Consider the following 12,496-nt stretch of genomic DNA (forward strand, 5'->3'; position numbering starts at 1 on the left):
CCATGACAATGTTTCATAGTTCAGTTGCTATCAGTAGGGATCAGTCATCCCATTTTGCCAATAGGTAACACTTGTAGCCCTCTAACATTTTGCATATAAAGCACTAAGATATCCAAATGCGCTTGTGCTTCACGTCATTTCTGTTACTGTACTATAGGTGCTTATACCTGAAATCTTTTTCATCCCTTGAAGAATTCCCCTCCTCTCCCTGCTCCTAAATATTATTCTCTTCTCTTCATTCATTATTCTTGTCTACCTCTAAAATACTGATAAGCCATTTCTACTCTCTGTAGCTTTTTCAGTCTCCTGTGAACAATCACCACTGATTTCTAAAAGGCAGTCACCACTATGCTTCCCCCAAATTCCTCACCCTTCAGCCCGTGAGTAATGCAACCAACCTACAGTACTCAGGAGATTTCTGGGTCAGAACCCTCTGCACTTTGATTCTGGAAGCTGATGAAAGTCATGGTATCATAGAAATCAGGTTGTTTCCTCCAGATGAGGGATCCCAGGCAGCAACTCTGAAACAGCTTTTGGGACCCATCTTTTGTGGCAGATGTTGTCACCTGCCTGGCGGAAGGCTTTCAGGACTGGGCTCTTCAACAGCAGCTCCCTGCCACCTGCAGAATGGGCTGTTCAGGCCTAGGTGGTGAGATCCTCTATTGTGTCCAATGATACTCTGAAGAAAACCTTATATTGCTATGGAAAATTTTGTCCTATGCTTCACAAGTCTATTAGCGTGAATATTTTCTCAGCGATGAAAGTCAGAAACACTCTTCGGTTAACCAGACACTAAATACAGTTTATTTGAGAGCAGCCTGGCTTTCCTCTGAAATACAATTTGTAAGGTGAAGGCCTACTAACAACTGAAATGAAAAACCATCTGTAGAGACTGCAATCTCATTAAAGAAAAACAAAAAGCACAGCACCCCAATATCTGTAGGAGAAACAGAGATCCAGATCACAGATGGTTTTATACTCACCAGAATGTTCTCAGTGAAGTTGAAGCTGGGAACCACTGTGATTTTTCACACATGGTTTTGGTTCGTTTTTAAGTCCTCATGTCTACTTTTTTTTTTTAACATTTATTTTTATTTACTTATGCATACAAGAACTAGGGTGTAGAGCAGGGAGCAGAACAGGCGGATCCACTGAAATACACTGCTGAGGGGGAGCAGTGTATTTCAGGAGAGGTCTGCTGCACCACGGGGGTCAGCTCCCTGACTGGGGATCGAACTCATGCCACAGTGGCTGGTGATATCTTGATAGCGCTGAGACTTTAACCCCTGTGCCACCAGGGAGGCCCACCATGTCCACTTTTTAAAGAGTGTAATTTAGCTCTGGTTCCCTTCGTTCTTTGGAAGACATCCTGGGATTCCTTAAGCATGTGTGACAAGTGAAGATTTTAAAATCAGTGGTAGTGGTAGTCTTAAAGTAAATAAGTGTCCTAAGTCCTGGTATATACAGCGGAACGCTAAGTCATTTAAAAAACTGCCCTATGGTTTGTTCCTACCTTGAATGTATTTCTATTTGGTGCTAGAAAGAAGCTACCCCTGGACTTTAAGAGGGACTGGCTCTCTCACCCAAGCACCAGTGCCCTCCTAGCCCCCAAAGTAACTTTCCCTTTCCAACTGTATACACACATGCGTGCACACACACACACACGTGCGCACACACATCACTCAGGAGTGATTAGGATTAGACAAGGAATAGCCAGACAGCACCTCCCAAAAAATGGGCGCACATGCAGCAGCTGTCAAAAGGAGAAGTCACTGTACTTTCTTTTAAACTTGCAATGTTTGTCTTTATTTTGTTCTTTATATTTTGAAAATGAAAAGAAATAGTATTGAGTCAATTCCTTTTTTTTTTTTTTAAATATTTGTTCTATGTATTTACAAGCCTTAAAGTTACTCTAAAGATTTCAAAAGTATTGACTATTTTTCCCAGGGTAGCACTTTTTAAATTTTTTTTAAAACAATTCTTGGAGTTCTCTGGTCCACAGCATTTCCTTCTGTTCCAAGGTTATGTATGTTTTGATTGCTATTGTGATTCTTTTATTTTCTGAAGCAAGCTGAGAGGCAGGCAGAAAGATTTGATGCCCCAAAAAAAAAAATCTTTCCTACCTTGTTCACCCCAACCTTCTTAAATCTGGCCTAACTACTATGTTTTAAAACAAACGTGAGGTGCATCTGAAGGGGAGGGAAATTTATTTCTCTGCTTTTCTATTATACAAGTTGTTTACAGAAACTGCAAATTAAAAAATTACACTGGCATTTGCAGTCCTTAAAATAAATTAAAAGTTCTCAACTTTTTCTTCTTTTTTTTTTTTGCTAAACAGATTTTTTTTTTTTTTAAAGTATGAGTCCTCCCTCGTTTAAAAAGAAAAGATTAAAACAGAAAATATTTTCTATAAATAATACATGTATTTTGGTTTAGTGCTCCCGCCCTCAGGTTTGAAGTTTACTTTTTCCAGTACCTTTTTCCTCCATGATCACCTTTTTCTCTTCCCCTCTCCCACTTGTGCACACGTGGGGGTTTCTGCGAGAATTGGCCTTGCTGCACTGTGATTGGCGAAGACGTGAAACTTTTTTAAAAAATACTTAAATTGTTTCTTTTGTTTCGTTTTGTGTATTTGAAGTTTTAGTTATCCTCAGACTCCTCTTCTGCTTCCCGCAGCCACGTGAAGAATGCCGTGACAGATTTCAGGGCCACGCCCTTCCCATTCTGCTCTGCAGGGTCCTTGCTGCTTTCCCACTTGTAGAAGGCATCCTCAGAGATCACCTCCTCGTCATACAGGCAATCAAAAAACATCCGTAGCAAATCTGCAAGGCAGTGAAAATAAACCATCAGTTTTGGGGGTATGGTAGCTGTGAGGGAAAGACTGAATTTCCAAGCAACGAATAAACACACAATAATTGCCCTGAAGAAGAGCAGCCACGACAGTGCTCACCCCCCTTCGATGGCGTAACAAGCAGAACCACCTGTCTGAAGAGCAGGAAAGTCCTGTGAACATGATGGCTGTAACTTACACTTCTACATGAAATAAACTACAGGAAGGAGATAAGAGCTATATGAGACACTGTTAAGAGGGCAAATTCTAAGAGCTCTTGTCACAATGAGAAAATTTTTTGCCTTGCCTTATTTTTTTTTTTTTTTAAAGATTTATTTATACAAGCACTGGGTACAATCAGAAGCACGGGAGGGTGAGAAAATCCACCAGAGCCAGAGCGGGGAGCAGAACAGGCAGACTGACGAAGTACACTGCTGAGGGGAGCAGCAGGCGTGGCAGGAGAGGTCTGCACGCCATGTGGGCCCCTCGCCGGCGGCTGGGGATCGAACCGGCGCTGTGGAGGCTGCGGGCAGCTTCGCAGCCCAGCGCTCAACAGCTGCACCACCGGGGTGGCCCATGCCTTTTCTTCTTATTTATGTGAGATGAAGATTCTTAGTGGAACAACCTATAGTGGTAATCATATCACAACATATGTAAATGAAGTCACTATGATATACAGAAATATATGTTATGATATACAGTAATATATGCTATATGGAGAGAAAAGAGCAGCCACGACTGCCTCACCCCCCTTCTGATGCTGTAACAAGCAGAACCACCTGTCTGAAGAGCAGGAAAAGATTTAAGCACTTTATTGACTTTTTATTCCTATTATTTTGTTCAATTTTAACTATTTTCTAATACTGTTGAGATGTTTGATATTATGCAGCTCTCACCCTGAACACTTCATTTTTTGAAAAGATTTATTTATTTATGCATACAAGAGCTGGGATACAGGCCAAAGGTGTGGGGGGTGAGAGGATTCACCAGAGACAGAGTGGAGAGTAGAACAGGTGGATCGACTGAAATACACTGCTGAGGGGAGAAGTTGGCGAGACAGGAAAGGTCTGCTGCACCAAGTGGGTCATCTCCCTGGCCAGGGATCAAACTCCTGCTGCAGTGGCTGCAGATAGTTTCATAGTGCTGTGTCTTAACCCCTTGTGCCACCAGGGAGGCCTCACCCAAAACACTTTAAACATTAAATACAAGAATAATTTTTTTACTATCTTTTCTATACATCTCTCTCCGCTGTTTGAAATTTTTCAGTAAAAATATATAATTTATAAAAATCTGGGGAGGGAAAGGCATGGTGTACTGTTCTCCTTAAAGGTGTTTCAAAATGAGAAGAATTTTTACTCCTATTTTCCAATAACTATTGCTACTTCTTGTCAATTGTTTTCAATGTCCAGACTATTGAGGAACTCTAAATTTTTTTTCCACTGATTTTTCAAGATTTAATACAATTTAGTTTACCAGTATCACTAAAACTTGGTGTTCATTCAGCTTACCGTATTTATCTAATTAGCCAAGAATTAATCATAACTCTTAACTGAGAACTAGTCTAAAACACCTGGATGTTTTAATGTTTGGTTTCTAAGGACTAAGATGAGCATCATCCTTTTTCATCAAGACCTGGGTCAAAGAAAGTGAAAGATTACTGTCTAGTAATGGAGTTGCCACAAGCGGATATTTAAATTTAAATTAAACTTATGATTCAGATCTTCAGTCACAACAGCCACGATGAGGAGGTCACCTCACGGTGCCATCCTGCAGGGCACAGACTTATCTCCATTGTTGCAGAAAGTTTCATTAGGCAAATCTGCCCTAGAAGGAGGGCTGAATCTCTAAGCAATTATGGTGTTACCATTTTCTTATAAAAATTGTTGATTATCCGAGTATTTACCACTAGTGCTTCTTTCATTATCCACTGCTCACACCGGAAACCATTTCTGAAGTTCTAGCCATTGGCCGAGTTAACTGTAACGAGAGGTGAACTTACTGGCAGGTTGATCAAGTTTTACAATTGACGCTTGCAGTGCATAAAGTGCTTGTAGTTCCTTCTCTGTGTCTGAGTCTAGGTACTTGAGTAAGATCGGCACTCTCTGCTTGATAACTGTAGTGTCCACTCGGAAGGTAGAACAATCAGCTGGAAGTGATAGAAAAACTAAGCGTTATATTTAAGGAGTTAACACAGAGTCATTCTCAGCTTTCTGGGTTTTGACAGGACATATATGATTCTATAAGGAAAGAGGAAGCATGGGGTCCAAAGTAAACACTTTGAAATCCAAAATATTCTGAAATTCATAATGGGACATTGTCTCTGAAATAACAGCTCATGGAGGGTGTGTATTTTGAGTGCTGGGTTCCTGTAGAGGAGTACACTCAATTCTTTATCTTTAATCATAATAATAACAGCAGTTTTATGACATTCCAAACTACAAAGGGAACATCAGAAGGAATTAATAAAGTGATAGTTCATGCAAATATTATTAGAAGGTTGAAAGAACTAGCTAGAACCATTTTATTTTCAGTAGGAGAGGGAGGCTTAACTGTGACCACAGCAAACGACACATCTAACCAAGGCCTTTTGTGGGGGGAAAGACACGATGAAAACATTCTGAGGAAAGCATTCCTAACAGTAAGGAGCATAAAGTATTATTTTCTCTGTAAGTTAGCACTGGAATACAACATTCATTTTAAAGGCAGCTTTTATACTTTCCAACTCTGATTTTAAAATGCCACAGTCTTACGCTTTCCTTAGACACTGGAAATGATTGAACACTTTTTAACTTTCTACTAGCTTGTTTACTTCATCAAAGAACAGTGAAAAAATTCATCTCACAGAAAATCTTAAATTACAATTCAGACACTATCTTCTAAAATGATTAAAAAAAAAAAAAAAAAAAAAAAGACCTGAAAATCTGAATAACTTTTGAGTTGATAGATTTTTTTTTCCCAATTTCATGGATAGATATGTGGATTTCTACCTGAGGTTAAGTGCGGGATCTCATTAAATATTGTTAAATAGTATACAAAGTTTGGAATATTTACAATTTTGACCAATTTGAATCCTATCCATTGATGTAATTCCCAAACATTTGATGCAATTATCTTATAATAAATACAAAGTCAATATAAAGCAGGAGAAACAACTGGTATTTTCTGTCTTTGTATATGTATTTACATAAAATATTTTCCTGTTAAGATTAGACCTTTATTGATATTAGGTTAATAATATTCAAACCACACACTGTTAAGGAAGAGACTTGGAATGTTGAAGGTGAAAAGAAAAGGACAAGTCACATGCCCCAGATCCTTCTGCTGAGCTGAAGAACACAGAACCTGCAGTAGCTGCTCAGGTCTGGACTCTGCAGCAGAGCAGCTATTCATCCCCCTGCTCGAGGCTGGCATTGCAGACAGAAAGGGTACCCATTTATTTGTACAAAATATGAGGGATATAGCACAGGTTTTGACGACAATATACACTCAGGCCCACATCATCAGTAGTTGATACACTGGGTATTTCAGACGTTAGGAGTTCAGAAATGTTACTTACCTATAATAGCTGCTTTACAAACAGCTGTCATTAAAGCTCTAAGGAATGTAGGTGAACTCATCTGGCTTTCATCTAGATTAGCCTGAAATGACAAGTAAATCAAACAGTTAAAGGTTCCCTTGCACAACAGATTAACTGTGTTCCTTATACCAGGCCTCATATGGTACTAAGTACAGATGGGCCACATTCAACCTTTTCATAAAAGTTAACCTTTTGATTCACTGAAAAATACTTAGGCTACTACTGCCAGGTCTGTCCGAAAATGTACTAAGTAGCAATATTGAGGTTTCAGGGAGTTTACAACTAGCTATCCTTGGCTCGTTCAATTGTATAGTGCTGCGTAGCATGTGCATTCGAAAGTGCCATCATTTGGAACATTTTTTCTTCAGTAAGTAACCCACAATAAAGATGACCTATCCAAATATATACATTTAAAGAACTATACTATTACTGCAAGTGTATTTTATTTTATTTTTTTTAAAGATTTATTTATTCATACAAGAACTGGGGTACAGACCAGATGCGCGGGAGGGTGAGATGACTCACCAGAGACAGAGCAGGGAGCAGAACAGGCAGATGGACGAAATACACTGCTGAGGGGAGCAGCGGGCGAGACAGGAGAGGTCTGCCGTGCCATGTAGGACCCTCGCCGACCGGCCGGGATCGAACCTGCACTGCAGAGGCCACGGACAGCCCCACAGCGCTGAGCTCGACTGCCTGCGCTACTAGGGAGGCCCTGCAAGTGTATTTTAAAGACCACTTTCCTCAACAGTATGCAATCATTTTTTCATCTTAATTTTAAGGTGAATTACAGATTAATCCCAAGTGCTGCCTCAATACAGCCGTTCAGGTGGGCGTTATTCAACACTGTTAACTCTTCTCTAAGATGTCAAAAACAAAAAGTAAAGTAGATGGACCACAAATTTATCTTTCAGTTTTTCTTAAGATACCTTCTTGCTATAAACATTGTATTAAACTAGATGAGTAGCAAAAGGAAAAGACAAACAAAAGGGCACATTTCTAGACAGGTACTTCAAATACTTTTCAAAGTTTATATTCCCTATGCCTGTGGATGGAATTAATGCTTGTCTCGGGTTCTTTAAATTGCAAATACGGTACTTAACACTGAAAGGGTCAGCCCTGATGACTGGCCAGGAAAAAATTAAAGATGTTATTATAAAGTTATACTAGAAAGCTAACGAACTTGAAGATATTTAGATCAGTTTAATGCTTATGAATTTTAGAACTGACATACATTAACTAGCAGCTCTTTGGCAAACACCTAACTAATCTCAACCATACCTTGGAGGACTGGTAGTTTCCTGAGAGCAGTTAATAGTAGTTAATAAGTCAGATGGCCAATTCTGGGGTACTGGCAGCTCTGAACAAATTTTCAACAGAGAATAGAAACATATGGTGCTGCTGGCACCAGCCAAGGTTGGTGAAGGGGTGGGACGAGAGCCAAACGGAAATTTCTTGATGACTTATTTATGTGTTTACATTCAGTTGCTAGTTTACACTTCTTTTAGAAAAACTTCAGTTATTCTGAAATCAGGCTGGTCTAGACCCAGAAATTGCCTCTGCAAAGTCTGAACAATTAAGTACTTTTGAAGAATAAATGAGCAAATAAAAACACACCATTACTTTTTAGTTCAACAATACAAAGAGGTTGAAAGAGCTATTTCAAACACTAGTATTACCTGAAGTCCCCAAAGGATCAGATTTCAAGCAGAGTCTGAAAATTTCTTTAAATTAATTAGCTAGATGTGTAATTAGATAATAAATACTATTTCCAAACCATTTGGTTGTTCTGCTAAAGGAAAATATTGCATGTTTCTTCTACCAAATAAAGCCAAATTCTAATATTCAAGAATACAACATATATGAAGCAAAGTGTTAATAACACTAAAGTATGGGGACCCCCCGTGGTGGCCTAGGGGTTAAGTCTCAGCACTATCACAGCTAAGGCTTGAGCTTGATCCCCACACATGATGCAGCAGACCTCTCCTGTCTAGTCTGCTGCTCCCCTCAGCAGTGTATTTCGGTCAGTTTGTCTGCTCTGCTCCCTACTCTGTCTCTGGTGAATCCCCTCTTTTCCCGCACCTCTGGCCTACACCCCAGTTTTTCTACAAAAAATAAAAAAAAGGAAACAAAAAATACTTCAAAAAAAGGAGCAATGAAGTATGGATTAAGCAAAGATATTAGCAAAATGGATAAGACCATGAAAGAAGATGGACCTACTAACTGAAGTACATGAGCAAAATCAGAGTTACGTGATACTGGTCTCAGATAGGACAACAAATACATATTGTATGTATTGTGAGCGCAGTTACTAGCATGTTTCTGTTTTTTTTCTTTTTTGTAAGTAATTTTTATTAGATAGAATTTATATTCACTAAAATTTACCCGTCTTCTTTTTAAGCAAAATCATTGTTGGAGTAAGCATAATAAATACTGATGGAAGAAAATGAAGGTCAACATGGATGAAGACATAAAAATGGCATTCTTGGGCCTCCCTGGTGGTGCAAGGGGTTAAGACACAACCTATGAAGCTGTCCGCAGCCACTACAGCATGAGTTTGATCCCTGGCCGGCCAGGGAGCAATCCCCATGGCGCAGCAGACCTCTCCTCACTTGCCTGCTGTGTACCTCAGCAGTGTACTTCGGTCAATCTGCCTGTTCTGTCTCTGGGGAATCCTCTCACCCCCCGCATCTCTGGCCTGTACCCCAGCTCTTGTATGCATAAATAAATAAATCTTTAAAAAAAAAACCAAGTTATGTTAAACTAACCTACTCTCTTTTTCTAATTTGACTGGTATATGGCAACGAAGATGGATACAGGCATTAACTTCAGCAGTGCATCTGATGAACTATCCATGACAGATATGCCCTCAGGGGTAAGATGAAAAGTCAGCTGGATGGTAGAGTGGTGTGAAATGTAAACAGGTTAACAGAACTGCCCATGGGGGTGGGAGTAGGGTCTGGTCCTGCTGCCTTGTCCTTGGCTGTACCCCATTCACCCAGTTTACCCATAACTTAGATGAGAACAAAGCTGGCTAGTTAATGAAATACAAGGAGATTTAAAGTGAAGATGGCAAGCAAATTTTATGACCAAATCAGAATTTTAAATGTCCTGATAGGACTAAAATATGTGTCTAATTTAAGAATATGAACATAAACATACATTCTAAAAATACCATTATGGCTCAAAAACCAAAGGCGTAATTTTAGGATGGGTAGACTGTAGGATAAAAAGAATGGGTACTACCTGACCAAAAGAGCAATCTGAGTTCAGTATGATTAACCTGCCAGAAACACGGAGTCTAAAACAAAAATAGCAATAGCACTACTAACCCTACACCTTGCTGATCATGCTCAGTCTGCTCATGTCACTTTGAGTGGGATGCTGAAAATCCAGGCTATGTTTAGATAAGGGTAATTAGACAAGGATCTGGATATCCGAGATTTCAAGAAAGGATGAAAAAAGGTAGAGAGGCAGGGAGGAAACTAGTAAAAACCAAAATTATCAGAAGTTTTCAATGCCTAGAAACAACACCCCATTAGAAAAACTACAGAAAAGATTTATGCAAGAGGGAGAAGACTTGACTAATCTTCTAGGCTTTCTTTCAACTTGATGATAGGAGCCCATGAAAAAAAAAAAAAAAGAATTACCATTTAAAGAAATGCGGCAACATTAAAACAAACCTAAGCAATAGACTCTACAACACAAAATAAGATAAACAATTCCCAGAAGGGGGCGTTATGAAAATGTAAGTCAACACAGTTCATAATCATTACATATTGCTTATTAACTTTATCCAAGACAGTATTTGAAATGTGAGAACATTTAGAAAGAAATGTGAATTTTTATATGGCTAAATGTAGGATATATCCTAAAACCAATGAGAAAACCAGCAAAATGGTTTATATTCTGAAATTTTTTACATTCCTCTATAAAAGACTGTGAATCTTATGAAAATAGAGTAACAGTCTTACGAGTTTCAAATATACATACAAGTGAGAATAAGAACTTCATCAAAGTTTAAAATTCCCATGAAGTGAAGGGTAAATATGCGAATGAAGAGGATCTCCTAAGAATTTTTCTTGCAGAAATACTGAGGAAGGTGACATAGTTTTTAATACCTCTACCCAGTCAAAGATCTGTTCATCATTTGCTTTGTCCTCAATAATGAGTTTCTCGAGTCGCTTATACAGTTCTTCAGCAGAGAGTTCTTTCGTTGAAAGTGCTTCAGAGGAACAGGAACTGTCAGACTCTATAAAGTCTAACTTCTGAAATATAAAATGTTAAAATATTAATATAAGTCAATATTATCATTTTGGGAGGAAAAGAGAGTCATGGGTTATTATGTTCTAATTTACATGGAATCAAAAACCATTTAACATTTACAGTTCTGAAAGATTCTCACCCCATTAGCTTCCGTTTCTCCAACTTTTTATACTGGTATCTCTGATTCTCTAAAAACAAGTAAGTTAACAAGCCAAATCCCAAATGGAATATTCCTGTCTGTGCTTACTTGCGAATCATTATGAGTTTCAGTCTAGCTCTTAGCTGTGTCACAACTCTAGGGCAGGAGTACAATTTAATTGCCATTCCTCAGCCTACGGTTTCTATTAGTATGGCCACAGAGCAGCTGTGAAACTCTGTAGTGTTGGTTTTGTTAAGTCCTTCAATCATCTCTTGACCATTCTGAAGTACAGAGCAAGAAATGATGCCATAATTGTTTCTCTTAGATGGGCAGTTTAAAAAACTCAACAATCAAAATTATTGGTAATTTTCAAGGGTTTAGGCAATGAGGTATATAGGTACATTTTGCTTCATAAATTTTAACTATGCAAAACCCATGAAGATTAAAATATTAAAGGGTCCTCCCTGGTAGTATAGGTGTCAAATCTCAGTGCTACTACTTTAACAGCCTGAGTTCGATCCCAGCCAGGAAGCTGACTCAAATGGCGCAGCAGACCTCTCCTGTCTCGCCCACTGCTCCCCTTAGCAGTATATTCAGTAGATCTGCCTGTTCTGCTCCCCACTCTGTCTCTGGTGAATCCTCTCACCCCCCCCCCCACCCAGTACCTCTGGCCTACACTTCAGTTCTTCTATGCAAAAATAATTAAAATATTAAAAAAATTAAAATATTAAATATGATTAACAGTATATTTTTCTCTTATACCTCCAAAGACTCTGATATATTCCTATACCCTCCCCAGTTTTGCAAAGAAGAAGCTACCTTGAATTCTGGGGGGGGGAATTTCAACTTATTGTTTTAATTGTTTTTACCACTTCAGCAGTATTTTTAAACACTTTCCTATAAAGTTTCAAAAGCAGGAGTCAGTATCACAATTTTTCTGATTCAATGTTGGTAAGTTCCCCCCATCCCCACACTTTAGTCCACACACAAAAGCACAGGATCATGGCCATAAGTTCTTTTTATTATTTTTTTACAGTTTTTTTTAAGATTTTTTTTATGCATATAAGAGCTGGGGTACAGGCCAAGAGATGAGGGGGGTGAGAGGATTCACCACAGAGTGGGGAACAGAACAGGCAGAATGACTGAAATACACTGCTGAGGGGAGCAGCAGGTGAGACAGGAGAGGTCTGCTTCACCATATGGGTTCCTCTCTGGCCGGCCGGGGATCAAACTTGTGCTGCAGAGGCTGAGGATTGCTTCACAGTGCAGTGCTTAACCCCTTGTGCCACCAGGGAGGCCCCATAAGTTCCTTTTTTTTTTTTTAATAAAAGATTTATTTATTTATTTATACAAGCACTGGGTACAGTCAGAATCGCGGGAGGATGAGAGAATCACCAGAGCCAGAGCGGGGAACAGAACAGGCAGACTGACCAAATACACTGCTGAGGGGAGCGGCGGGTGTGGCAGGAAAGATCTGTGCACCATGTGGGACCCTCACCAGTGGCCGGGGATCGAACCAGCACTGAAGAGGCTGCAGGCAGCTCGCAACCCAGCGCTCAACCGCTGCGCCACCGGGGAAGCCCCCCATAAGTTCTTTTTAAACAAGTAACTGATTTTTCATAGCCTTAAACATTCTCCAAATTTACTCTAACACTCAGAAGTGTTAGAATATATACAATGAATA

General features: G+C 39.3%; 1 protein-coding gene across 10 annotated transcripts in view; it reads right to left on the reverse strand.

Annotated features, from left to right (window-relative positions):
- Positions 1-202: 202 nt before the first annotated feature.
- Positions 203-12,496, reverse strand: part of EIF4G3 (eukaryotic translation initiation factor 4 gamma 3) — a 233,278-nt gene continuing 220,984 nt past the window's right edge. For 5 of the 10 annotated variants that reach the window (XM_054690849.1, XM_054690847.1, XM_037501168.2 and 2 more), the window contains 4 exons: positions 10,529-10,675; positions 6,387-6,468; positions 4,830-4,976; positions 204-2,822 (listed from right to left, as the gene is read on the reverse strand). In XM_054690849.1, the coding sequence (XP_054546824.1) occupies positions 2,641-2,822; positions 4,830-4,976; positions 6,387-6,468; positions 10,529-10,675 (558 nt within the window). In that variant the 3' untranslated portion in view covers positions 204-2,640. Of the gene's footprint in view, positions 2,823-4,829; positions 4,977-6,386; positions 6,469-10,528; positions 10,676-12,496 lie in introns of all 10 variants that reach the window. The other 5 variants (XM_054690848.1, XM_037501170.2, XM_037501169.2 and 2 more) reach the window with 2 other exon arrangements.

The sequence above is a fragment of the Talpa occidentalis genome, unplaced genomic scaffold (assembly GCF_014898055.3).
Source record: "Talpa occidentalis isolate TD23 unplaced genomic scaffold, MPIMG_talOcc4v2.1 talOcc4.9, whole genome shotgun sequence".
Lineage (NCBI taxonomy): Eukaryota > Metazoa > Chordata > Mammalia > Eulipotyphla > Talpidae > Talpa > Talpa occidentalis.